The sequence below is a fragment of the Calidris pugnax genome, unplaced genomic scaffold, assembly GCF_001431845.1.
Source record: "Calidris pugnax isolate Ruff unplaced genomic scaffold, ASM143184v1 scaffold17, whole genome shotgun sequence".
In the NCBI taxonomy this organism is placed as follows: domain Eukaryota; kingdom Metazoa; phylum Chordata; class Aves; order Charadriiformes; family Scolopacidae; genus Calidris; species Calidris pugnax.
In genome coordinates, this window is record NW_015090794.1 from 12091660 (window position 1) to 12118993 (window position 27334).

Consider the following 27334-nt stretch of genomic DNA (forward strand, 5'->3'; position numbering starts at 1 on the left):
ACAGCTTTGAACACCAGGAAGTAAAAACAGGCTCAAAAGCCAAGGTGCACATGCTGAATTCTAGGTTTCCTGACTAAGCCAGGCAGTTTGAAAAGGAGGCTGGTCCTCAGAACGGGCCTCGGAATCATGGAATCATGGAATCGTCAGAGTTGGAAGGGACATCTAGAGATCATCTGGTCCAACTCCCCTGCTAAAGCAGGAACACCTAGAGCACATCACTCAGGACTGCATCCAGGCGGGTCTTGAAGATCTCCAGAGAAGGGGACTCCACGACCCCCCTGGGCAGCCTGTTCCAGGGCTCCGTCACCCTCACCGTAAAAAAGTTTTTTCTCATATTTGAATGGAACTTTCTATGTTCCAGCTTGAGCCCATTGCCCCTTGTCCTATTGCTAGAAACCCCTGAAAAGAGTCCGGCTCAACATCCTTCAACTCACCCTTTAGATACTTATAAATAAGGTCTCCCCTCAGTCTTTGCTTGTCCAGGCTAAAGAGTCCCAGCTCCTTGAGCTTTCCTTGTAAGGGAGGTGCTCCAATCCCTTAATCATCTTTGTTGCCCTACGCTGGACTCTCTCCAGCAGTTCCCTGTCTCTCTTGAACTGGAGGGTGCAGAACTGGATGCAGTATTCCAGTTGTGGCCTCCCCAGTGCAGAGTAGAGAGAGAATGACCTCCCTCGTACCGTACCTGCCCAAGGGCATGCTGAAGCAAGGTGGGATGGCCAACAAAGCGAACGTTATCGATCTTCAGTTCAAACTTTTTGCCACACATATCTGACTTGGTAGCCAAAATCGTTGCCAGGATGACATCCGAAAACCTTGAAGAGCAGAGACAGAAGTTATTACAATTTTCAAAAAGCATACCCCCAGAACATTCCTCCAATTACAGATATATTTAACTTGTGAGTTTTTAAAGCATTGTAAATCGTGTCTAAATTGCTGTACCTGGAGTACCACCAATTATGGAAAATTAAGAACCCCTTAATTACATCTCTTAGATCATCACAATTATAAAACAGGAAGCATTCACGACAAAGACTGCAGGGTCATGCTTATTTAATTACATGCTGAGCAAAATACACTGGAAAGATTAGATGCAGTTGGCTTAAATATAAAAACAGCTCAAGTTAGCCATTGCCTGGATTTAGCTGCAGGTTAATGAACTTACTAAGCAACTACATATTGACACAGCCTGTCACTCAAGCACAACAGAGATCTTTAAGCCACCCAGTACGGCAGAGGGGAAGGCAAGAAAGAGCTGATTCAATAAGAAGAATCATACGTCCAACACTTGTCCCTCCTTTCCTAAACCTCATCAAAGTTATGCACTTAACAGATCTCAACCTGTGGTCAACAGACCACCAGCACCTTCCGAGAGCTGCCTGGCCTCACCTGTGCCTTCTCATTTCATAAACCAAACTGAGACTGATTTGTGACAGGACAGGCCCTTCCCAGCACTAACCATGGACTGGACTGCTCTGGATGGGTGGTGGGAAGAAGGCAGCTGTGAGACAGGGGGGGGCAAGCAGCTACAAAGAGTCTGCCCTGTAAAATACAGCTACTGCTGCAAAAATGGGTAAGAATCCAGTGTGACAAAGGAGGAATTCCAACTGTGCTTTCTGATGGCTTTGAACGATTGGTCTGGTCTCTACAAACGCTCGTTTTTCCCCCAGGTGTCCCCTGAGACAGTGGAGCTCAAACCCACAGGGAAGGGGAGCTCAGTTGGAGAGAACTGGAGAGAATTTGTTGTTCTAGAATAGGAGCAGCGTAAGGTTTGATATTAGCAAGTTCTTTCCTCATTTGATTTCTCGGAAGCTGCCATTTAACCAAACGAATTTCAAACCAGTTTCTGATGAGAACAGGTTTTTAAGAATGAAAATGTTTATTTCATTTTCTTTATTTACATTCAGGAGCGTGTGTCCCTGTCAGACCATCCCCCTCCACCAGGCAGGTGGGAAGAAGGCAGCTGTGAGACGGGGGGGGCAAGCAGCTACAAAGAGTCTGCCCTGTAAAATACAGCTACTGCTGCAAAAATGGGTAAGAATCCAGTGTGACAAAGGAGGAATTCCAACTGTGCTTTCTGATGGCTTTGAACGATTGGTCTGGTCTCTACAAACGCTCGTTTTTCCCCCAGGTGTCCCCTGAGACAGTGGAGCTCAAACCCACAGGGAAGGGGAGCTCAGTTGGAGAGAACTGGAGAGAATTTGTTGTTCTAGAATAGGAGCAGCGTAAGGTTTGATATTAGCAAGTTCTTTCCTCATTTGATTTCTCGGAAGCTGCCATTTAACCAAACGAATTTCAAACCAGTTTCTGATGAGAACAGGTTTTTAAGAATGAAAATGTTTATTTCATTTTCTTTATTTACATTCAGGAGCGTGTGTCCCTGTCAGACCATCCCCCTCCACCAGGCAGGTATCCCAGATAACCCAGTATCACTCAGAGAAAAGGGCAGACATGGGTGTGTGCTGCGCTCACCTTATCTCTTGGCCACAAGTGAGCCCTCGATGCCCACAGAAGGAATTAATGTTCTGTATTCCTGGTTCACTCGAAGTGAGTTATAGAGTACGACAGAAATTAAGCCAAATGCATACAGCCAGGTCTTTTGTAATTATCCATCTGCATATGACCCAGGGGACATTTCTTTTATTAGGCCTACATATCTTGAAGATGCAGGACAACAGAGGGGCTTTATGAGCTGTCAAAGCCCCTGGCGTTTGTGCAAACAGGTCATCCTGACCACAGCACACTGCTTACATTTGGCTTGTGGAAGGAGCAGCTCTGTACAAACTTCGAAATCCCTCAGCTGCTCTGCTGCCAACACAGCTAAGGGCAAGCAGAGAGATGGGGAGGCTAGCCAGAGAGTCCTGGGGCCACTGAGCCCACGCTCCTCATCCACTGCACTGCGCTGGGCTGCACAACACACGGAGATGGGGAAGAAAGGGCAAAACGTCCTCAAACAGGAGCTGGACTGACAGTCCTTAAGAGATCACATTCAAAACAGGAAAAAAAGCCACCATGACAGCAGTGAGCTTTCCCCACTCTTTCTGCCCTCTTCAGCTGTGCTCATTAATAGGTTCCTCATGAAGCCAGGAAGACTGTAATAGCGATGGATCCTAAACCAGCATATGCTTTGGGGGGTGGAGGGAGAAGAAGGGTAAACTAGAAAATGCCTGCTTGCTGGTAAGAAATTAGTTACTCTTCCCTCCCCCAGCCTTGGCAAAGGATACCTTGGGAGCTGGAAAACTGATCATTATGGTGACTTTCACCACTGTTAAGATTTGACTTTTACAAGGAATTACACCAGCAGATCTTTTAACAGATAAATGTGGTGCTGAACGTAAGAGTTCAGCAGTTCCCCAGGAGAGCTCGTGACACCAGCAGCCCTGTCTGCCCTGCCTGCTGCATGGCTCTGTGGGGAGGAGGAGATTAAATGGTTGATTTTGTGAAGTCCTCGCTATCTTCTCACTAGCAGAGACTTCTCTTTCTGGGAGAGTACTGCAACTGCTGCCAGAGGACTTGCTCAGGAACGATAACCCGGGTTCTACCTGATGGCTACATACACCTGGTATCACTGTAGGCTCTCCCACGGGTGACCCAGGCTCCAGCCCCATTCTCCTTGTCTGACAGGCTTGAATTACTCTGTTTGCTGGTTTGGGGTTTTTCCCTCAATCCTCTACACAATATATACATTTCTTAGGCCTCAGGACAATAAGGAGACTGAGGGACAGCAGATAATGTTAATCCCATCATTTCAATTCATCACCTTATCTTAGAAAATAACACTTTTACTTTAGATATTTTACTAGTGATTTTCTCATCTCTGGGGTGTATTAAGATGACCTAAAAATACTGACTTAGCAGAGCCCAAGGGTTTGCTAGAAGCAGATCAGGTTTCGCAGTTGGGCAGTTAACAGTCTCTTCTTCTTTTATGAGATTAGTCTGGGCACTGTGATTTCCAGAGGAAAGCAAACCTCTCCTGTACTAAGAATTTAGCAGGTGGAAACCAAATACAAAACCCAAAAGCTTTGATTTGCCTCAAATATCCTCCCGCTCCTATTACAAGCTCAACGTAGCAGCAACAGCAGACAATCCAGCAGTAGGATACAAACCACTCTAGTGCAGATCGACTGCTGTCACCAGCATCTCCTCTGGAAACCCAGCTGAAACAACAACTGCTTTAGTTTTAACACACAGAAAAGGAGGGGGAAAGCATCTCAAACACCAATTCATTTTTGCCCCCCAAGAAGAGACAATAACTTGTAATATGCCACAGGAATTCAAACTGATGTTCTTACAAAGAATTCTTCTTTGAAGTAGTTTATAATGGCAGAGGAGTGTCTAGGTAACCACCTTCACGGTAAGCAGGGACTAGAGATGCAGTTTAATACTTTTGTGGCTCTGGATAGAGATAAATACTTTTCTCCCCACAAATTCAATAAGGGGGTACAATGCAGTCATCCAGTTTAATTTAGTGGGACACCAAGAACAAGCACCCAGAGCAGCTGCTCAAAACCAGGTCTCTGAAGAGCTCTCTGTAATTACTGTAGGATTAAATAGTTTACTCACTGATCTGTACTGTTAAGTCATTGCTCATCAGAAAGCAATCTGTTTTAGGGCTCCTTGCTGGAATAACTACAATGCCAAGGCTACAATGCTTGTTGCATTCATGGAGGATCCCAACTTCTCAATTCACAAAAGGGACAGTACCACACCCATTCTGGATACCCTACAGGAAGCACAGAAATGTTAGTAGGACCTTTGTAATTATCCTCGCATAAACCTTCAGCAATACGTTGCCTACGGACATTGTGATTTAGCATATAATTATCTCATCATTCGGTGTAAAACAGAAACCAGAAACAAAGCACAATTAAAAGGATGGTGAGAAAAGAAAGCCATTCTAGACAAAGGTGATTGTTTAGAATGTTTGGTCTTACCCCGAAACCAATTGCTCATCAGTTAGAGGACATTGGTCTCTGAAATGGGAACATGGCCATAAACACAAAACAAAAAACACAAGGAAATAAACGAGGCAAGTACACAAAATACAAGAAAAAAAAAAGATATAATATTAAAAACTAGGATGAACTACTAAGGGTTAAACTCCTGTAAAGGAAATATAACTATTGAGAAGAGTCAGAAGTTAATGGTAGGTGAATTCCTGGGATATACAGCAGGCTTGGACTGACAACACAGAGAAAACAGGCAAAGGCATTTTAGCCCTCTCACTAGCACTGGCTGCTGTGATGTGTTCCCACCACATGATGCATTTCCAGAGCTGTACTTACACCGTACTTTTTAATTCATGCTTACCTTAAGAGAAAATAGAAGAGGTTACAGTCTGATTTAGAGCATATTCTAAACTTCAGTTTCTAGACTATTCCTAGCTTTTTCACCAAAGGAACATCCCCTGCAGCCCCAAATGACCCACAGTTCTTCACAACTGGTTCTGGTGCTTCCGTAGCCCCAAGACTTAGAAAAAAGGATGCCAAACACTTATTGTTGTGCACAGCCAGGGTTCTGCAAAGGGCCTTGCACACAGAGCCCCTGCTGCTCCTCGCCAGGGATGGAAACAATAGGAACAAGCCTGGCCAGAACCACAGCACAAGCATGAAGTCATTCTCCATCCCTGTCTGCCCCAGGCAATAAGCAAAAGCTTAGGAAGAGCAGGCTGGAAAAGTTTTCAAGGCAAAGAACCTGAAAACCTTCTTTACAACAGTGTGTAAAGTGCAAGGCTCTATTAACAGCTGTACGCACTTTCTTATCAGGGAAAAAACCAACTGTTTTCATTTTAACAGTCAACTTCCTTTTTTTCTTCCAATAACAAGACAAAAAAAGGCTTTTTTCCCCGAAACAAACTTCCTAAATATACTGAAAAAATGAATGTGACAAAAGGATTATACTGTCCACTTTAGAAATGGAAAACAAAATGAAAACCTCCAACACTTATTTAATCCAGAAGGCAACAGATTTCTACTGGTCATGTTGAAAAGGGAACCTAGTGCAATCCCAAACGACAAACTACACAAAGGGGTGATATTACAGGAAGGGTGTTTGAAGGGATGGACGGATGAATGGAAAAGCACGGGCTTACAGACAGGAAGCCTTTCAGAACAAATAGGAGGAAGAACACTGGAGTCCAGTGAAAGAGGGACAGAGGATACAGAAATGTTATCACAGGAGAGCTACTGTTTGTTAGAAAGGGACATTCAAGTCCTTGTTTGTCAGTAACTTGACTTCTTTTATAACAGAAGCTTTTGGCCAATTAATGACATCAATGCTGTCAAACTTGCTAAACCTCCTTCAGTTAGTTGTGCTGCTAAAAAATGCAAAGTCTGGCATAACATATGTTACTATACGTGCATCTTCACTAGCATTTTTGCTTGTCAACTACACCACCTTCAGAAAAACTACAAAAAAACATTTCAAACCAATTTAACAAAGCCTTATCTTCTGGCTTCAAAAGAGTAATTGCCTTACTTTTTTTTCAGAGGGAAAAAAAAAAATAAAAGAGATGAGACAGGCAGGCATCTCCTTAAGCTGTGAGGGGTATGTATTGCTTGTAAAGCACTCAAAAATTGAAGGATATTTTTGAAGAGAGCAAATGATGAAAGGCAGAGAAGCAGCCAGCAAAGAGAGATGCTTGACAGGCAATTTGTTTTGACAGTGACAGATTCTTCTGAATACCTTTTTGTTGCATCATCACCATCAACACACCTCAACCACTTCTGCTGCTTGAACATGCTTTTAAAAGAAAGAAAAACCTGTATTCTGAAGATCTAAACACATAGCTCCATTGACTAGGAATTAATATAAGCGAACACTCAGCAGTAACCTAGAGGTAGGACTGTCATTAATAAGCTACAATTGTCTATAAAAAAAACCCCCAAAAAGCATAATAATGACCAGGAAATTTGAGTCTGAAGGCTAATTGAAATCCAATTATGCATACAAATGTGCTACATGGAAATTGACAGTTAAGGCACCTAAACTGACCTAATTTTGTCTTTTCTGAGGCTATAAAGACAGACATATACCTCAACTGTTCCAGGGAAGATTAGCTTAAAAGTAATTGACCTGGGTTCCAATAGCTCAGGAAAAAAAGCAATACTGAACCTTACCCAGGATATAAATGGTGCTAAATTGCCAGTAAATTAATGGCAGCCATCTAGTACAAAAAAGGATGAATCCAACCCTCTTAAGATCTACTGCAGCAACCAGATAATCTGAAATAACCTTTGATACTGAACCTGAACACATGAGAAAATCCCAAACCTTCAACATTATCAAACTTGCCATATGCCATCAACTCAGCTGCCCACTGCAAATCCTCCAGTTGTGCCACCAAAATCATCTACAGATGATACTGATAAGAGGGTAATTGAAAGGAACCTTTTTGTCAACTCTTCCTTGAGGAAGCCTTCCAGAAATAATATGAAAACACTTAATAAATTATTTTCATCAAGAAAAACTCCAGTCAGAAGATCAGCACCAGTAGAAAACAGACTGGACTTCATGCTGATGAAATCTCTGCATGGACTAGTGAAGGCAGTGTTCCAGGCAGAGAACCACTGCACCATGGCACTGCCAAGAACCAACTCTCAGGGACACAGCTGCCACTGGGGGAATGGCTCTCACAAAACCAGATGCTCCATTCCTGGTCTCTCCAGCCTCAACTTGCATACGATTGTTGACCTTTCCTTGTTTACAAATCACATGCATCTCGCTCTCTCCAACAGTTCTGCACACTTCTGCCTCCACTCTCCCCTTAAAATCTCTTCTACTGCAAGGCAACAACTTCTGTTACTCCCAGAATGATCTGATACAAATATAAGGTCAGAGCAACCTGTTGTACACAGTTTTGAAGGTCCCTTTTTGCTTTGTACTGAAAGATGAGTCTGTACCCAAAACTTGCATATTTTTTCCACCTGTATCAGTAAGCCCGGTGAAAGAGACTAACTCCGCCAACAACTTCCTCTTGCCTAATATAAATTGACAGTATTTAGTATGTAAACAACATCAGTGATTTCTTCTACAAGCTGCTATCACTGAAGAGTTTGGCTTCTACATCAGCTGTATGGGATGCAGTGTATTTACAACTCTGATTACATTGGAACTGGGAAAAAGCTTTTCAATTAACAGACTGGAAACAAATGCAATTTTGAAAGATACTTGGAATTTCTGAATGCAGGTACCCAGCCACGCAAGCAGCAGAAGCAGGGTGCTGGACATCAGTGTTTGGCCTCTAGCAGAACCAACACTTTCAGAGCAACATAAATGCTCCTCTTCTTCTGTTTCCCTTTCATCTGCCTGGCAGCTAGAGACAAAAATGCAGGAGATAATATTAATAGACTTCTGGCTAACAGACCTGTGGTGACTGACACCTCAATTTCATCTAAGTAGATATAAGGTTTATAAACGCTGACCTTAGTCAGGTGCAGGCACCGCAGCAAGAATTTCTATCTACTGCTGTACACAAAACTGTACAAACGACAATTTATTTTTGTTGAAGACCATCACTGCAGAGGGGGATTTCTGTCTTAATATTCTTTCATTCAGCGCTTCAGCACTGTGATACATCACGCTTAGTGAGCTCAGTTGAGAGGTCATAAATTCTTTTAAACACTAAAAGCTTAATAACAAATGCTTGACAAGAAGATTAAGCACCAACTTTCGAGCTCAGAGATCTGGACACCACTGCAATGAAATAATTTAAATCTTCATTTAATGTAGGTTACAAGCCAGCACATTCAATCCACTTAAAATCAGTTTCAGGAAAATACTAGCAGTTTTCTCATCTGACCATAATTTGAAATTATAAAAGCTTTTCCTACATCACTGTAGTAGCCACATACTGCACCACACTAATTAAGCAAGCACCAAACTAACTCAGCACCACAGGCAACACCCAGAGAACGCAGCTCCACGTTAAGTCCTCTGTCCAACCTGCCAGAACAGCAGAGGCAGCAAGAATCAGTACCAGCCAGAAGCTGGTAGCGTTCCAACACCGTCTTAATCTACCCAGGGAAAAACCAGAGCTGGGGTTTTAAAGAGCAACTAACAAAATCCCTGAGATAACCAGCAAATGTGTGTATGGAGCCTTCCTAATGTGCATACAACTGTCCAGAGCACAGTCTGAAACGCCATTCTCCAAACTCACATCACCACGGCTTGCTCCCGCTGGAGTCGTGCCCTGTACCGTACTGCACTCCCTGGAGACACAACAGAATGCTGCGTGGAAGGTTTCTAAGACACCAGGAGAGGCAAGAAATACGAGTGAATTCAAGCAAAATGTGTTTTCGTAACATCCCAGCCCTAGAAAAACATACGAATGTGATGAAATTTTGCAAGGCTGGGATCTAAATTTCTCTTTTGGGGGCAAGTGACGAGTACTTTTTTTTACTCTTATATGAGAGAAGAGCAGCAACTGCCCCATTTTATTAATACTGGAGATTAAAACACATACCGCAAAAAAGATCTGCAACTGATCTCAGGGCCAACAAATGAAAAAACCTTTCTCTTTCCCACATTTCTCTCATATCTGATAGTGATAAATTTAGAACCAAGCAGCAGACTTCAAATTTCCTACAAAAACTAATCAGAGGGTCCACTTGTACATACATGCATACTGAAAAACACACTGCCTATTTTCAGTGTGTTTGTTACCCACTGATTTCCTGTAATTGAAAAACTATCTTTAAGTCTCAGTTTCCTTTGGAGCTACTATTTCACTCCACAGACACAAGGGCAGCTACATCTGGAGAAACAAAATTAGTCATTCATTAGTGCACAGCAATTCCATACGACAGTTACATGAGCTAGGGAAGAATTTGAGGCAACTGAATGATAATCCAGTTAGAGGTAGGCAGGTAAAGAAAAGTGGAATTTTGCCAAAGTATTAATACTTCTAGCTTTGAAAGAGTAATACTGTCTTTCTAACAAGCACAAAATACCTGGCCTATACCTTTCCCAGAAAACAACAGATACAGAAGCATTCCCTCATGAGAAATTCCTCATTACTAAGCACTAATTTACTCATAACTTAGCATTAAAACATTTTTTGGCAGGTCATCTTCTATACAGTCCGAGAGAATTTGCCTGCTGAATTAGCAGGCAAGAGAGCAAGCGGCCATCTCTCCCTGTTGCAAACTGAGGCAAGGAGAAATGTTTTTCCCTACCTGGAGTCCCCATCTTGATCTTCCGTGGTGTCACCAGAGCTATTCACAGCATATCGACTCCTTGGCTTATCTGAAACAAAGAATAAAGACATCTTTTTCAAGGAACAATCTCCTTAAAGCGTTCATTAAAATAAGTCCATTAAAAGAATACTTGTCTGTGCCCTTTTTAAAATTATCTGTAACAGAGATATATAAAAAAAGTAATATTAAAAGCAGAAAGCCCCTTCCTTTTTAGGCAGAAGTACCTGATCTTGTTTTTTTTATTCTCATTGAAAAACACATCAAAAAACAGGAGAAAGAGGTTTTCATCTTCAGGGGGTAAAGAGGAGAAAGCAAAACATTCACAGAAACAACTTTTCTCTCAAGGACCAGGTAGCAGTTTGCAGTTCGAGAGAGAGTGGAAAATAAAATTCCGACTAGTGCATTCCCCTCATTATTGCTCAGTTCCCAGGACAATGATAATGCTCCAGAAGCCCATGCTGCAGTCACAGGTATTGAAATCCTTTACCAACAAGAAGCAAAGGGTGAGAGGGAGACAGCCAAAAAAACCCCATGTTTTCAGATTTTACCTATATAAAGTGACTCGCAACCTAAACAGGGGTGGTCAAACCTTTCGTGACGTTTGGTGTTAGCAAACGACCCATGCAAAACAGCCTCATGACTTTAGGCCACGCACAAGACACTTGCCCACTGGCGCAGCCATCCTGCCTCCTGCCCCTATGGAATTCCCTATTGTTCCTTTTTTCCAGAAGAAATTAAACCTCTTCTACCTCATTATTCAACACACAGGACTAAAGTCTCTTAATTTCCACCCATTATCAGTTAAAGCTCACCTAGTGTCTTCTGAATCCTGTCTCCCAGTCAGTTCTTTCTCTCCTCACCCTCCTTCCCCTACAGCCCTTGAAACCCACACTGCTCATCCAGGAACACCAACAATTACACATGGATAAAATTAACGCAGGTTCAATTAACGCAGGCTGTGAGGCCTGTCTGTGAGGGGTGCCAGTGCACCTGAAGGCTATGAGGCCTGTGAGGGGCCTAAGGCTCGTGAGGGGGGTGCCAGGCCCCCATGGATGGCCTGAGGCATGTGACCAGGTGCCAGGCATCCACTGAGGGTCTGAGGTGTGTGAGGGGGCCTGAGGCGCGTGAGGGGGCCTGAGGCGCGTGAGGGGGTGTCAGGCCCCCATGGAAGTGTGTGAGGGGGCCTGAGGCCTGTGAGGGGGTGCCAGGCCCCCATGGAGGTGTGTGAGGGGGCCTGAGGCCTGTGAGGGGGTGCTAGGCCCCCATGGAGGTGTGTGAGGGGGCCTGAGGCCTGTGAGGGGGTGCCAGGCCCCCATGGAGGTGTGTGAGGGGGCCTGAGGCCTGTGAGGGGGTGCCAGGCCCCCATGGAGGTGTGTGAGGGGGCCTGAGGCCTGTGAGGGGGTGCTAGGCCCCCATGGAGGTGTGTGAGGGGGCCTGAGGCCTGTGAGGGGGTGCCAGGCCCCCATGGAGGTGTGTGAGGGGGCCTGAGGCCTGTGAGGGGGTGCCAGGCCCCCATGGAGGTGTGTGAGGGGGCCTGAGGCCTGTGAGGGGGTGCTAGGCCCCCATGGAGGTGTGTGAGGGGGCCTGAGGCCTGTGAGGGGGTGTCAGGCCCCCATGGAGGTGTGTGAGGGGGCCTGAGGCCTGTGAGGGGGTGCCAGGCCCCCATGGAGGTTTGTGAGGAGGCCTGAGGCCTGTGAGGGGATGTCAGGCCCCCGCGGAGGGTCTGAGGCCTGTGAGGGGATGCCAGGCCGCCACAGGGTGTGCGTGAGGCGGGTGTGTGGGACACCAGCCCCTCACCGGGGGTGTGAGGGGGTACCAGGGCCCCCCGGAGCAGCCGCGGCCCCCGGGCCCCGCGGCGTCGCGCACTTACTGGCCTGTGCGGCGGGGTGCTCGGCGCCGCGCTGGAAGGGGAAGCGGAACAGCAGCTTGTTGCCGCGGCTGCCCGAGCTCACCAGGATAACGCTGATGGGGCTGGTGCTCTCGCCCATGCCGGCAGGGCACGGAGCGGACCGGCACGGCCCGCAGGAAGGCTGCCCGCCACGGCCGCCTTCAGCTTCCGCTTCCGCCCGGCGGGGCGGGGCTGCCGGGGACGCTGCGGGGCCGGGGATGGCGGCTGCGGGGCTCCCGGAGTGGAGCTGGACCCCCGCGCCTCACAACCCGGCACAGACCCGGCCCCCAGTACAGCCCAGTGCCCCCAGTTCAGCACAGCGATCCCAGTTTAGAACAGCACCTCACAGACTTGTCCCCCAGCAGACTCCAGTGCCCGCAGCTCAGCCCAGCACCTCACGGACCCGGCCTCCAGTACAGCCCAGTGCCTCCAGTTTGGAACGGTACCTCACAGACCCGGCCCCCAGTACAGACCAGTGCCTCCAGTTTGGAACGGCACCTCACAGACCCGGCACCCAGTACAGACCAGTGCCCCCAGCTCAGCCCAGCACCTCACAGACCCGTCCCCCAGTGCATCCCAGTGTGCCCAGTTCAGCACAGCACTTCACAGACCCAGCCCCCAGTATAGCCCAGTGCCCTCAGTTCAGCAGCTCATATCCCCGCAGCCCAGTCCCCCAGTACAGACCCGTCCCCCAGTGCATCCCAGTGCCCCCAGCTCAGCACAGCACCTCACAGACCTGGCCCCCAGTACAGCCCAGTGCCCCCAGTTCAGCCCAGCACCTCACAGACTTGTCCCCCAGTAGACCACAGTGCCCCCAGTTTAGAACAGCACCTCACAGACCTGGCCCCCAGTATAGCCCAGTGCCCTCAGTTCAGCACCTCACATCCCCGCAGCCTGGTCCCCCTGTACAGACCCGTCCCCCAGTGCATCCCAGTGTGCCCAGTTCAGCCCAGCACTTCACAGACCCGGCCCGCACTACAGCGCAGTGCCCCCAGTTCAGCACAGCACCGCACAGACCCAGCCCCTGGTACAGCCCAGTCCCCCCAGTACAGCACCTCACAGACTTGTCCCCCAGTACAGCCCAGCAATCCCAGTTCAGAACAGCACCTCACAGACTTGTCCCCCAGTACAGCCCAGCAATCCCAGTTCAGAACAGCACCTCACAGACTTGTCCCCCAGTACAGCCCAGCAATCCCAGTTCAGAACAGCACCTCACAGACTTGTCCCCCAGTACAGCCCAGCAATCCCAGTTCAGAACAGCACCTCACAGACTTGTCCCCCAGTACAGCCCAGCAATCCCAGTTTAGAACAGCACCTCACAGACCTGGCCCCCAGTACAGCCCAGTGCCCCCAGTTCAGCACAGCACCTCACAGACCCAGCCCCTGGTACAGCCCAGTGCCCCCAGTACAGCACCTCACAGACTTGTCCCCCAGTACAGCCCAGCAATCCCAGTTTAGAACAGCACCTCACAGACTTATCCCCCAGCAGACCCCAGTGCCCGCAGTTTAGAACAGCACCTCATAGACCCGGCCCCCAGTACAGCCCAGTGCCCCCAGTTCAGCACAGCACCTCATGGACCCGGCCCCCAGTACAGCTCAGTGCCCCCAGTTCAGCACAACACTTGACAACCCTGTCGCCCAGTACAGCCCAGTGCCCCCAGTTCAGACCAGCAACTTGCACACCCAGTACAGTCCCATCTTGTCTGCCATTACAGCCCTGTAGCCCCCGAGTACAGCCCAGTGCTCCCAGTTCAGACCAGCTCCTCATATACCTCCCACCCCCATCCCCCAGTACAGCCCAGTGCTCCCAGTTCAGACAAGCACCTCGTCCCCAGCTCCCAGCCGGCTCAGCCCATTGTCCCCAGCACAGACCAGGACCCCCAGTCTGCCTGTGGTGGCCCCTTCCCCAGGTCTCCAGCCCTGGTGCTGGCCCTGGAGCCCTGGAGCAGGGGCTGCCAGAGGCCTGCCCCCCCCGCCCCATTTCTTTGGGTCACTTCTAGTGATTCGGCCAGTTCAGCCATTACTAGTCCAAAATTTCACTCATAGCTGGTGGCAAATGGCAGTGAGGGGTCATCCCCTCCTGGTGTGGTCACCATTGCAGGGTGTCCGTGGGAGCCAGGCTGTGGAAATCGGACCCTTCAGCTCCCCATGCTCCTGGAAAGGCACGCTTGGTTGTGTTCCTCACCTTCCTTGCAAGATCTCAGGGGGCTTCACAGCGCTGAGACAACTAGGACAAGAGGAGATGGCCTCAAGTTGCACCAGGGGAGGCTTAGAATGGATATTAGGAAAAATTTCTTCACAGAAAGGATTATCAAGCATTGGAACAGGCTGCCCAGGGAAGTGGTGGAGTCACCATCCCTGGAGGTGTTTAAAAGACAGGTAGACATGGTGCTGAGGGACATGGTTTAATGGTGGTTTTGGCAGTGTTTGGTTAATGGTTGGTCTCGATGATCTTAAAGGTCCCTTCCAACCCAGACAATTCTGTGATTCTGTGATTCTATGAACTTGCCCGGTGGTTCCTGTAACCTTACTCCCAGCTGGCAGCTGTCTCGGTGCATCCGTCTTATTTTGTGTTCAACCGAGATCAGAAAATTATCAGCAAGTATGCTGGAGGATGTCCTGGGTTTTGCGTGTAAATTCTCCTGCATTTGATTGCAATATTTGGATGTTTGAACCCTCTGAGATACCCCCGCTTACTCTGCGTCCCCCCCGGGGGATGGCAGGCAGCGGTGGGTGGCTGCAGAGGGAGCTGAGCAGGGGCAGGGCGGCCGTAATCTGTGGGGCCCTTCTCCTCCACGAGGCCGGCGATAACAATTGGGGCAAGAGAAGGTGTCACTGAGGGGGGAGAGTTGGCTGAGGGTGATTAAAGAGCAGTCGTGTTATCACAGCAGAGCATTCCTCCCGCCCCAGCCCTGGGCAGCCACGTTAAAACTTCCCGGCGTGACTGCTTCAAGACAGAATTTTCCTTTCTTAACTAATAAATATTTATTGTAAATAAATACCTCTCGTATACACATATTTCTCATTTCCAGCTCTTGGAGGCTGGGGTTTAGTTAAAGTAAACTGCTGCAAGCTGGTAGGAAATTAGAGAATAAAGCCAGGATTTAGATTCCACTTTTAAGATCTCCAAAACGTGACACAGCCAAATTTTGTCAGAGTAAGAGCAGATGAAATGTGCCTTATTCTTTCCCTTATCCCCAGGAATTCCCTTCCAGGGGGAGGCCATCCCTGTGCAGAGCGCAGGCCTGTGGGGAAAGCTATCCCTGATCTCACCACGGTGCCTTTCAGCTGGTCACGGTCAGGGTTGACAGAAATTATAATCCCACTTTTCTAACGAGCAAACAAGCCTCTTGCTCTCTTCTGCCCTTTGAAATGAGAAACTGGCAGCCTGCTTTTGGAGCAGGATTGAGAAAGACCTACGTTAATACTGAAAACCACCTTTGGTGTCACCTTTGGTGACATTACACAGGTTCATGGCAAATATTCAGCATCTGTACATGGGTGGACATTCTGCCAGGGGGTTATGAATCATAACTATGAGCAGCAGCAGCAAGAGAGCAAGGCAGATCTGGTGAGGGTTTCCAGAGGACTCTTCATCATGGGTCCTGTGACGAGGGGAACACCAGCGAGCATGTTGTCCAACTCCTGGTGTCCCTCAGGCCAGGACCTCTTTGTCTCACTACCAGCTGGAGCACCGGGATGGAGGAACTTGGCTGAGAGGTCCCTGCAAGGACAGAGACCATCACTCTCCACCTTACATTGCAGCATGTGGCCATGGATCACACTTCTCTCACCAGGCATGTTCCTGAGGAGCAGGAACATCCCCAGTGCAGCTGTCCCCAGCGCAGCCCTGATCCTGGGCAGGTGATGAGCTCCTTCTATCAAACCACTGTCATCTTTTGTCTGCTCTGGCTTTTGTGATGGTGCAAAAGTACTCTCAGAAAATAAATTAAAATCCCATAAAGATTTCAGCAATGACCAACCCTCCTGTGTGGTCATCACTCTGACCCTCATGTCTACACAGACCTTAATCTTACAGTCGTGGAGGATCAATGTTCAGGGTTAATAGTAGGCAGCAAAATAGGATGGAGTCTTGATGGTCTCTGCCTTATCCCCGGGTACATCTGGGTCACCGTCGCTTCCCTCATGCGTTGATTGAGTGACCTCTGATTAAAAGCAATCTCACAGAGGAGAGCTTGGAGCGCAGCCATGCAGCGAGCAACGTATAAGAGGCAGCACTTTGGGGAGGAGACAAGAACATTATATAAATGTACATTTAACATATTTATTTTCATCGCAAAAGGCAAGTTTTCTAAAATGTGTGTAGCAAGGGATGATGAATACAGGCTCCCTTGATACCCACATACATTTAAGCTGTATAAACTGAATATTGCCTTTTCCGGTGGCCTGACTGCGGGACTGTCCATCCCATCAGGGGCACTTTTAATGGGAGACTGCTCTGCACAGCCTCTGTGCAGTTAGCTCTGGCATTTCAGGGGACATGTGTGGTATTTATCAAAGGGAAGATATACAAAGAGCACTCTGATAATATCCCTTATTATAAAGCCATTGCCTTCACTGGGTCTCAGGTGACTCCCCTCTTGTGTCCCCTGTTAAAGTGAGGTACCGAGAGAAGTGCATTGCCCAGCCAGCCAGTGGGCAGGAGGGCTGGGGAGGGAGCTATGGTACTGAACACGATCTTAATGAAATCCCAGCTAAGGTGGTGGCCTCCTCAGAGGGGGTGAAGATCACCAAACCCAGCCAGGCTTGAAGACCAAGAAGCATCAGGTGCTTTGTGCCTGCCCTTTGGGAAAGCCCAAGGCTTCTCTGGCTTCATCAGGCAGGTCACATGCAGAGAGGTTTGAATTCAGAGCCCAGTGCAAAGCCCAAGGAGTGGGTCAGAGCCCTTCTGCGAGTGACACTGCAGCCACCAGAACAGTGGGGACACGAGAGGATACAGCAGCCACAGTCTGACCCTGTCCCTATTACTTCTCTAGCACCACCGGTTCATTCCCATCTGACCCAAGGACACAGTGGCAGCGGCAGAGCCACGGCCTCAGGAGTGTATCAGCTCCTCTGGGCTATAAAGTCTACCCAGAGAGACCTATCACCATGTGAAGGCACAGAAGAAGACCCCACCATCAGCACAGCACACATGAAAGCCTAGCTCCCACCCAAACCCCAACTCCTGCCGGCAATGGGGTTGCCCTGCGTGGCAGCGTGGCACAGCACCCTGTGACTCCCAAGAGGAGCTCCAAGCTTGGTGCCTGCTCCTGTGGGACACTTAGTGGGGCTGGGTGGTGTGATTGCACTGGCATTGCTATTTTTGTGCAGATAACAAGCTGGACGTACTGCAATGCACGCACGAGCCAAGTACCATTAGATCCCTAGAAGGACTTTCCTCTCAGCAGGACAAGCATGTCTGGGGAGCATCCTCTGCAGCAGTCAGCAGCGTTGCTGTGAAACGCAGGCACGTCTTGGCGAGGAATCTGGCTTATACATATCAACCTCCTCCGCACAAGCGTGCGAGGCTCTTTGGGCAGGGGACACTATCTGCCCTCTCTGGCTGTACCTGCCAGCTTTCCGTGCACGGCTGCCAGCACCCAGCAGTGATGTGTGCGGCTGATGCAGTTTATCTGGGTGGCAGAGAGATTTACCTCTGCTTCGTGTGCTGGCAGGAGACTCATTCCCCGAGGTTCAGCAGCGACCATCTCCAGTAGGGTATTTCTTTGACATTTTGCCCACTTATCTGTGATAACAGACTTTTGTTGGTTCTTCCCTTGGCTTGTTTGGTCCTTCACCCATCAAGTGTGCCCATGCCCTGAAGCTGCAAGACATCTATCCTGGGACCAGGCTTTCCTGCGTGCGTCCAGCATGTGGCACACGCCAGCACTGGCTGTGGTGCTGAGAGTTATTTTACACACAAGGGGTAATTAACAGTAAGATCACACAGCTAGAAATCAAAGAGGTACCATATGAGGCATTTAGTGATGAAAAAAAGGGTCTGACTGGGCTTACTCACACACTCCTTCTTTTCTCTAGGACCTTACTCAATTTCATAAGCCACCTCTCCCTGTATCTGTAGGAATCATTACTATTGCTGCCATGATAAATAATATCAATTGTGGGCTGTGTTCCTAATCCTTTGCCAGAGGCTGGCAAAGTGAAGTCCTGGCAGCATTGAAGCAAATGGCAAAATCTCCGCTGATTCATACAAAATCAGGGTCTCACTCCCCCTCTGAACTCTACAGCACGTCTCCCAGCCTGTCTCCAGCACTACTTAGGAATCATTTTATATGAAATACCGTGCCACGTGGAAACCAGATATACTGGAAGTGCATCATGTGGCACAGAAAGGCCCAGTCTTGTGTTCTCCTCTGGGAAGCAAGGCAGAAAATGCAGATTTTTCTCCAAGCTCCTTAGTGTGCCTGACGTGCATATGCTCCTCAGCCTAAGGATGTGTCCTAACGCTCCGTTGCTGGAATTTTCCAGCATTATCTGTCTGTTCACGTATCAATATGTGTCCAGACAATTTCTTTGGGCCACACAGCCATTACGTTAAGAAGCAAGAAGCTGATAACGCCAGCAAGCAATGAGGCCAGTGTGCTGACCCTTGCCGAAATAGGAGATAAGAGTCTCCCACCTCCATGGGTGGACCTCTGGAGTGACCAATGAGCGTGGACAGACGCCAAGGTCTGCTCCCCCCTTCCTCTTTATAAGCAGGGCCATCAGGGTGATGAGTCCAAACCTGCTCTGAGCGTTCACTGCGAGGAGCCTCAGCCTTCACCCTCCTGCACGATGACGCTGACTCAAGCTGAGAAGGCCGCCGTGGTCGCCATCTGGGCAAAGGTGGCTACCCAAGCCGATGCCATCGGAGCAGAATCACTGGAGAGGTAAGACCCCCAGAAGCCCTCCGAAGAGGGTGCCTCCTCTGGCTTTGCTGTCAGGATGCACCTCATGTAAAACTGGCACGAGTGAGAGCAGTCTGGGACTGGTGAGAGTTGATGGATGACCTCTGTGTATGTCCTTTTCTGGAATTATATCTGTGCTACTAAATGCTAATAGATGGCTTCAAGATCTTACAGCAAAACATAATTTTCTAAGCAATTCTAATGCTTTATTACCCGTTATAGCAATTCAGAAGAACTCATAGCCAGGAGCCCTGGTGAGGAATTCAAAGTCATTCGTACTCGGTGTCCTGAAATAGGGTTATCACTCTTGGGAAATGAACTCAAAGTGGTTTGTTGTAGAAGTGATGCAATTTCTGTATAAGTGTTGTGCTTTCTCTTGCAATTTCTAGGCATTAAGAGAAGAGCTGTCCACTAAATTCACTGGGTATGCTTCATTGTTCCAGTTGATAAGTACCAAACTGTTAGGAAATGAGACAACTGGACCCCCTGTTGAAGTATAGCACAGTAACCCAAAGTTCATACAAATTAAGCAAGTTGGTACAAAAGGGGTAATAGCCTGGAAATCGTGCAGAAATTATGATGTTATTTAAATGTTATTTACAAGCTCAATATAAAGTATTGCGATATTCCTTCCAGGACTCTGAATACCACCCATATCAATTCTGGTTCATTTCAGCTCGTATTAGCTTGAAGATCCTGCAAACTGGCTTACAATAGGAAATGTAGGGACAATTTGGGGCTATTATTGATTTTAAAATACTCTCCCCCCCAAAAACCCAAAATACATTAAGTTATAAATTCTTTTTAACATTTCATTCTTCTCTAATACTTACAGATTAGCCCACTGTCTAATTTGCATGTACTGCAGAAGAGGTTTAAGAGCAGAAAGACCTTCTTAATGGAGGCTTAGAGATCCCAAAGCTCTGTCACGATGGCTGAAGGGGTGCACTTCTGCAGCTGGCGGGTTTACCCTGCACCAGCTCTGGGGTTTTACCATCTCACACATGTCGCTTCCACTGCTGTACCTTATTCTCCTGTTCTCCTCCAGGCTTTTCTCCAGCTACCCCCAGACGAAAACCTACTTCCCTCACTTCGATCTGAGCCAAGGCTCGGCTCAGCTTCGTGGTCACGGCTCCAAGGTCATGAACGCCATTGGGGAGGCTGTGAAGAACATTGATGACATTAGAGGCGCCTTGGCCAGGCTCAGTGAGCTGCACGCTTACATCCTTAGGGTGGACCCAGTGAACTTCAAGGTGAGTGAGCACAAAGGCTTTCAGGGATGGAAACTGCCCCCACAGATTTAGTGGCCACACATCATTTTGGCTAATGGCAGCTTGATCAGACTTGCCAATTTGCGTCGCTGCTTGTTCTCCACCTGATTTTAACCTGAGGCTGGACCTTTAAATGAAAGATTTGGTCTAGTCCAAGCAACGAACTACTCTGGGGGGCTCCTATGGTTTGTGTAGACACACCTGAGTCTCTGCTGCCTTTGTTGTAGTTTATGAACCTCCTTCGCAAGTCAAGTTATATCACCCATCTTGAACAAAGTAAATTCTAAACATTCCCACTTTGTTGCACTTCCCTTTGGGGAGGAAGTAAGGGACATTTGGAAAGAGGGAGAAATATTGACCCCCTAGACTGACATCTGTTACTGATTGCGATGGGTTTCATCCTGGTTTCCCTTACAGCTGCTTTCCCACTGTATCCTGTGCTCCGTGGCTGCCCGCTATCCCAGTGACTTCACCCCAGAAGCTCACGCTGCGTGGGACAAGTTCCTGTCCAGTGTTTCCTCTGTTCTGACTGAGAAGTACAGATAAATGGCCTCCACAGAGGGTGAGGGACGCACGTCCATGGTGCACCCCATTTGCCAGGCCCCAGGGTATTCACCCCTTCCTACGCCGTCCTCTCAAATCCCCTACGCAGGGGCTCGGTCATCTGCAAAACCCAATAAATAATTCAAATGTAAGATACAGTCTCTGTGCTTTCATCTCAGTGTTCCATCCACACCTTACTGTTCAGGCAGGGGTGTTCTGAAATATCTGCACAATATGGAGGGGGAAATATTAAGATATGTAAACTCATGTACTAATCCATGTACTAATGAATTCATTTCTTCACTGTGGTGGAGGGTGGTGGAGCACTGGAACAGGTTGCCCAGGGAGGTGGTTGAGGCCCCATCCCTGGAAATATTCAAGGAGAGGCTCGACGAGGCCCTGGGCAACCTGGTCTAGTTGGGGGTGTCCCTAATGACTGCGGGGAGGTTGGACTAGATGACCTTTGGAGGTCCCTTCCAGCCTGGGCAATTCTATGAGTCTATGATTCTATGATTCTATGTACTAATTCATGTGCTAAGATGTGTAAATTCAGACAGAATAACATAATATTCAGTGGCTATAACATAACTTTGAGCAGAAGCCCAGAACAGGTTAGAGCCCTGTGACTGCTACTGCTTACCAAAGGTATATCCACCAAAGACTGTTTCCAGGTTGACCTGGATATTGAAAGGACCCAGGCTTTTTGTTTGGCCTATCCAGAACTCACCACAGCCTGTTGTGAGCAAAACCTGCATTGCCATATGTTGTGATGTGCCCAGAATGATGCTGGGCAGTGTCTTCTCATGTTCCTCTCCAAGGGCTATGGAGAAGGTATCTGAAGTGCTTCATGAACACCTGGGGCTGTCACACCTGCTAGACAGGTTTGGTAAAGGGACCATCCCCTCAGCTTCACATCTTTTATTTTTATATAGGGAACTTTACATGCATTTGAAATTTGGGAATACTAGTGGCCACTGGAGATCAGTGTTGATGGCATCTTGGGGACCACAAATTCACAGGATTTCTCTGGAAAGCAGTGACAGGGAAGAGTACGGAACTGATGATCACCCTGGGGGGAGCACAGGGATCCTCCATATGTACCTGTTGTGGGTTTAACCCCAGTGGACAGCTAAGCACTGCAGAATCCCCCTCAATGGGATGAGGGGAAGAGGAAAGGAAGAATAAAAGCAAGAAAACTTGGGGATCAAGATCAAACAAACAGAAATAATTGTTTAATAATTGAAAGATAAGTGGAAGAGGAGGGAAGAAAACAAAACAAGTGATGCAAAGACAATCACGCACCACCTCCTGCGGGTAGACTGATGCCCAGCCAGTTCCTGAGAAAAAAAGATGGGTAACCCCCCTAAAAACCCTTCTTTTCCCCTTTATTGCTGAGCGTGGCATTATATGGTATGAAATACTTCTTTGGTTAGTTGGGGTCATCTACCTGGTTGCGTCTCCTCCTGGCGTATCATACACCCCAAAATCTGTTCCCTGGAGGGCAGAGTGAGAAGCAGAGATGATGCACTACATTTAAATCCACAGCTTAGATGGTAGGTCAGCATCTGGAATGTCCCTAACCCAAAATTTGCATCAATAACTTCGTACAGAGGCTGAGTGAAGGATGTGACAGTCTCGAACCACCATATGCCCTGCAGATTGTCCCAACATTTATGGAGTGGCAGGAGCACACGCTGGGGTGGGAAGAAGGGAAGAAGCCCAGGCCTGACAAGCATCACGGGACAGACTTTGGGAAGACCATGCACCCAAAAAGGAGGTTCTTCTCCATCCAGATTTCTCCAGGCATCTGGAGAGATGGTGTTTCCCACGTTTAATCCCCAGTGCCACCTGAGAGGACTCATCCATGGCTCCTGCTCAGAGGTCCATGGGTTTTTTTAAGCAGAGAGGAGTTGGATGCACCAGAGTCTGGAGGACATGAGGGACACAGGGACACATGTGGGATGCACACGGGAGCCAGGGAGGACCAAGACCTGGAGGGGATGATGCATCCCAACAGGAGACCTAAGGACACGCCGGTCAGTGAGGCCAAGGTTGTGGCATCCATGGGACATGCTGGTGGCTGCTATTGACCATGGGGTGCCCCCAGCCCCCAGCCTTGTGTGGGGCTGCTGCAGTGGGGCAGGACAGGGCAGACGGGCCCCCTTGGGGCCTCCTCGGGGCTGGGCCCCCCAGGGAAGCTGGGGCCCCCCAGGGCAATGCCGCAGCCGCTCCCTAGGCCTGGTACCGGCGGCCGCGGCCCCGCCGCCCCTCAGCGCCGATAAGATAAGGCGGGGGTGGAGGTGCTGGCTGCTATAAGAGGGTGTCCCCGCAGATGCTGCTGCTACCGAGTCCTGCCCACCCCTGCCACCAGCCGCCACCATGCTGACCGCCGACGACAAGAAGCTGATCCTGCAGATCTGGGAGAAGGTGCTCGGCCACCAGGAGGACTTTGGAGCCGAGGCCCTGGAGAGGTGTGGGCCGGGCCCGGGGACCCCACGGGTGATGGGGGCGAGAGGGTGGGAGCACCATGGAGGGGGCCTGGTGTGGGGGGACCCGGCTGGGGGTCGGCGGCACTGACCCTCCCGTTCCGGCAGGATGTTCATCACCTACCCCCAGACCAAGACCTACTTCCCCCACTTTGACCTGTCACACGGCTCTGACCAGATCCGCGGCCATGGCAAGAAGGTGGTGACCGCCTTGGGCAACGCCGTCAAGAACATGGACAACCTCAGCCAGGCCCTGTCCGAGCTCAGCAACCTGCATGCCTACAACCTGCGTGTCGACCCCGTCAACTTCAAGGCAGGCGGGGGACGGGGGACAGGGACTGGGGGATGGGGGAGAGGGGACGGGGAGTGGGGGACAGGGATGGGGGGGCCAAGGGGGTTGTAGCAGTGGTGCTGAGCCCTGTTTTTTCCTTGCAGCTGCTGTCGCAGTGCTTGCAGGTGGTGCTGGCCGTGCACCTGGGCAAAGACTACAGCCCCGAGGTGCACTCCGCCTTTGACAAGTTCCTGTCGGCCGTGGCCGCCGTGCTGGCTGAGAAGTACAGATGAGCTGCCGCCCGCGCCCCAGTGCCATCAATAAAGACACCTTTGCCACAGCACCGTGTCCGTCTGTGCCGGGGTGGGGGGGACCGGGGTGGGCTGGGGTGTTGCGGTGCTCCCGAGGGAGCCAGGGAGGGAGCTGGCGGTGAGGCCGGCCGTGGTGCAGGTGGGCAGCACTGGCCATGGGCTCCCTGGATGGCCCTCTGAGGGTCCTGCCTGCTTCCACCCCCCCAGCTTGGGATGCGGACGATGCTGGTAGCAGGACCCAGGGAATGGAGCTCGGCCTGTTGCCCTTCCCTGTCTGCATCCCTCTGGGAGCTGGGCGAAGGATGCACCATGCCAAATGTGGTTCTTGCATCCCCTTGAAGGATTCTCCAGGTGAGGGTAGGATTAATCCCTCCTTGCTCCATCTATCACGGTGGTTGTTTAGGACTTTATTGGGGATGCTGTGGGAGCTCAGTGCCTGTGTGAGCTCCAAAAGCAGCCAGACAAGTTCATGGAGTGAAGAAAAATCCACTGCAGACCATGAAGCACAAACACTGTTCTTGGGTTCAAGCCCCTGAGCCACAAATCCCCGTCAGGGATTGCCAGGGAAGTGCCCCCACTCCTGCCCTGGGTGTCTGTGCTTCCCCTGGCAATGGGACAGGGTGGGAGCAGAGTGGGCAGAGCCACAGTATGGCACAGGGCCACCAGTTTCAGGGACTGGGGGCCTAATTTAAAAAACAACAACACTGTCTTTGGATCACAGGTGATGGGTTATGAGATACTGCTGAACTAGCCTGGGGTTTGCTCTGTGCTGTTGCACCAAAGGGAGGAGGAGAGCATTCATGAGGGATGGGACATGGTGTGCCAGGAGAGCGAGTGCAGGCAGCAACCGGGTGCTGGGGATGTGGGGTCCCTGCCTGCACCGAAACACAGGGCTGGGGGTCCCCACCTGCACAGAAACACGAGGCTGGGGGTCCCTGCCTGCACAGAAACACAGGGCTGGGGGTCCCTGCCTGCACAGAAACACAGGGCTGGGGGTCCCCACCTGCACAGAAACACGAGGCTGGGGGTCCCTGCCTGCACAGAAACACAGGGCTGGGGGTCCCTGCCTGCACAGAAACACAGGGCTGGGGGTCCCCACCTGCACCAAAACACAGGGCTGGGGGTCCCCACCTGCACAGAAACACGAGGCTGGGGGTCCCCACCTGCACCAAAACACAGGGCTGGGGGTCCCCACCTGCACAGAAACACAGGGCTGGGGGTCCCCACCTGCACAGAAACACAGGGCTAGGGGTCCCCAGGCCACCTTGGCCCTTACTCCTGCAAGCATACTCATGAACCCACAGCACTTTTCCTCCACCCTCAGGCACATCCCAGTCAACACCCCAGTGTCCTCATGTGCGTTAACACCCATTTATTCTTGTGCCACCAGTTTGAAGGGTTCTTCTGCCCCCTCGATGCAGGTGAAGGCAGACATACCACCCCACTGCTGGTTCCCTGGGCTCCACTTCCCAGAAGAGCAGCTCCCCCACCCACCAGCCATGGAGGAAACACGGGTGTGAACTGTCCCCTGCCTGCCTGCCCCAGCCCTCGAACCTACTGGAAGCACCGCAGGCCCCCTCACCCTCTTCATCTTCCTCACCATCCTCATCTTCACCTTCTTGCCTTCCTAGCCTTCATCATTTGGGGCACATGGGGCTCGCCATGGGTCCTGCCTGTCTTCCTTCCTTCCCTGAGCTCCTACTGCTGTGGGCAGTGCTTCCATCAGTGCTGATCCCTGTGACTCTGCCAAGTGTCCCCGCTTCCCAGGGGTCATGGTCACCCGGTCCCCCCGCAGCACTGGGGCCAGCCCCGTGTCTGTGGGGCAGGGCAGCTCTGGGGTCTGTACGCAAAGGGATGTGACTGCGGTTTGGGGAGCAGGGGGTGAGGAGGACACACGCTTTGGGGTGCACGGGTTTGGGGTGCTCTGAGGGAACCAGAGCAGAAGGTGCAGGGGGGCAGCGCGGGTGAGTGGCTGTGTACAGGGACCATGTTGGATGGCAGGGTGTGTGTAGGGGCAGCGTGTTTGTGTACAAGGATTGCCCAGAGAAGCTGTGGCTGCCCCGTCCCTGGAGGGGTTCAAGGCACTCTGCCAAGTGTCCCCGCTTCCCAGGGGTCATGGTCACCCGGTCCCCCCGCAGCACTGGGGCCAGCCCCGTGTCTGTGGGGCAGGGCAGCTCTGGGGTCTGTACGCAAAGGGATGTGACTGCGGTTTGGGGAGCAGGGGGTGAGGAGGACACACGCTTTGGGGTGCACGGGTTTGGGGTGCTCTGAGGGAACCAGAGCAGAAGGTGCAGGGGGGCAGCGCGGGTGAGTGGCTGTGTACAGGGACCATGTTGGATGGCAGGGTGTGTGTAGGGGCAGCGTGTTTGTGTACAAGGATTGCCCAGAGAAGCTGTGGCTGCCCCGTCCCTGGAGGGGTTCAAGGCCAGGCTGGATGGGGCAACCTGGTCAAGTGGGAGGTATCCCTGCCCATGGGATTGGAATGAGATGATCTTTAAGGTCCTTTCCAACTCAAAGCATTCTGTGATTCCATAGGGATGGTGTCTGTCCCCATGTCTGTGGGGCAGGGCAGCTCTGGGGTCTGTACGCAAAGGGATGTGACTGCAGTTCGGGGAGCAGGGGGTGAGAAGGACACAGGCTTTGGGGTGCACCGGTTAGGGGTGCTCTGAGGGAACCAGAGCAGGAGGTGCAGGGGGGCAGCGCGGGTGAGTGGCTGTGTACAGGGACCATGTTGGATGGGGCAGCGTGTTTGTGTACAAGGGTTGCCCAGAGAAGCTGTGGCTGCCCCGTCCCTGGAGGGGTTCAAGGCCAGGCTGGATGGGGCAACCTGGTCAAGTGGGAGGTATCCCTGCCCATGGGATTGGAATGAGATGATCTTTAAGGTCCTTTCCAACTCAAAGCATTCTGTGATTCCATAGGGATGGTGTCCGTGTAGGAGCCATGCGACACGGCAGTGCCTGTAGCAGGGCAGTTGAGGTGTGTGTGTGTAGGCTGTGTTGGATGGGTCACTACGTGCAGGTGCCCGTGGGGCTGCATGAGGGTGTTGGGAACACTGGGCAGGCTGCCTGAGGGGCACAGACTCCCACCATGCTATTGACCCCACAACCCCCATGTCCTGCCAGAACACACACAGGCTCTGGGGGGACCCAGGTCTCAGGGGGACCTCAGCCAGTGCCCCCACACCGAGCCCTGAACCCATCCTGTGCCGGGAGGGGACACACACAGACTCCTCCAGTGCAGACCCCAACCTGGACCCACACCAGTGCAGACCCCAAACCTAAACCTACACCTGAACCTTGACCCTCACCCTAAGCCTAACCCCGCAGCCATCCCTTGCCAGAGGGGATGGACCGCCCCGCCTGCGCTGATGCCAGCCCTAACCCTAATCCTGGCCCAAATCCCGGCTGCTGTCGGGGGGGCAGTGACCCCCCCAGCCGGTGCGGGTGCCGGTGCGGTGGGG

General features: G+C 50.5%; 3 protein-coding genes across 8 annotated transcripts in view; 2 read left to right on the forward strand and 1 right to left on the reverse strand.

Moving 5' to 3' along the window:
* Positions 1-12263, reverse strand: part of NPRL3 (NPR3-like, GATOR1 complex subunit) — a 48012-nt gene extending 35749 nt beyond the window's left edge. Inside the window, exons 1-5 of one of the 6 annotated variants that reach the window (XM_014936430.1) lie at positions 12064-12242; positions 10173-10242; positions 4932-4970; positions 4104-4154; positions 683-812 (exon numbers count right to left, since the gene is read on the reverse strand). In XM_014936430.1, the coding sequence (XP_014791916.1) occupies positions 683-812; positions 4104-4154; positions 4932-4970; positions 10173-10242; positions 12064-12181 (408 nt within the window). In that variant the 5' untranslated portion in view covers positions 12182-12242. Of the gene's footprint in view, positions 1-682; positions 813-4103; positions 4155-4560; positions 4690-4931; positions 4971-10172; positions 10243-12063 lie in introns of those variants that run through there. The other 5 variants (XM_014936431.1, XM_014936433.1, XM_014936432.1 and 2 more) reach the window with 5 other exon arrangements.
* Positions 12264-18816: 6553 nt separating this feature from the next.
* Positions 18817-20958, forward strand: LOC106884896 (hemoglobin subunit pi). Its single transcript, XM_014936638.1, has 3 exons — positions 18817-18974; positions 20041-20245; positions 20681-20958. The coding sequence occupies exons 1-3, from the start codon at positions 18880-18882 to the stop codon at positions 20807-20809; spliced, it is 429 nt and encodes a 142-aa protein (XP_014792124.1). The 5' UTR covers positions 18817-18879; the 3' UTR covers positions 20810-20958.
* Positions 20959-23120: 2162 nt separating this feature from the next.
* Positions 23121-23903, forward strand: LOC106884797 (hemoglobin subunit alpha-2). Its single transcript, XM_014936401.1, has 3 exons — positions 23121-23277; positions 23401-23605; positions 23728-23903. The coding sequence occupies exons 1-3, from the start codon at positions 23186-23188 to the stop codon at positions 23854-23856; spliced, it is 426 nt and encodes a 141-aa protein (XP_014791887.1). The 5' UTR covers positions 23121-23185; the 3' UTR covers positions 23857-23903.
* Positions 23904-27334: the final 3431 nt, after the last annotated feature.

What these genes read in the sequence shown, in the direction of transcription:
- LOC106884896 (XM_014936638.1), top strand. Translation starts at nt 18,880, where the DNA reads ATGACGCTGACTCAAGCTGAGAAGGCCGCCGTGGTCGCCATCTGGGCA. An exon ending in GGAGCAGAATCACTGGAGAG is followed by an intron (nt 18,975 to 20,040) that starts GTAAGACCCCCA and finishes GTTCTCCTCCAG; the next exon opens with GCTTTTCTCCAGCTACCCCC. An exon ending in TGGACCCAGTGAACTTCAAG is followed by an intron (nt 20,246 to 20,680) that starts GTGAGTGAGCAC and finishes TTTCCCTTACAG; the next exon opens with CTGCTTTCCCACTGTATCCT.
- LOC106884797 (XM_014936401.1), top strand. Translation starts at nt 23,186, where the DNA reads ATGCTGACCGCCGACGACAAGAAGCTGATCCTGCAGATCTGGGAGAAG. An exon ending in GGAGCCGAGGCCCTGGAGAG is followed by an intron (nt 23,278 to 23,400) that starts GTGTGGGCCGGG and finishes CCGTTCCGGCAG; the next exon opens with GATGTTCATCACCTACCCCC. An exon ending in TCGACCCCGTCAACTTCAAG is followed by an intron (nt 23,606 to 23,727) that starts GCAGGCGGGGGA and finishes TTTTCCTTGCAG; the next exon opens with CTGCTGTCGCAGTGCTTGCA.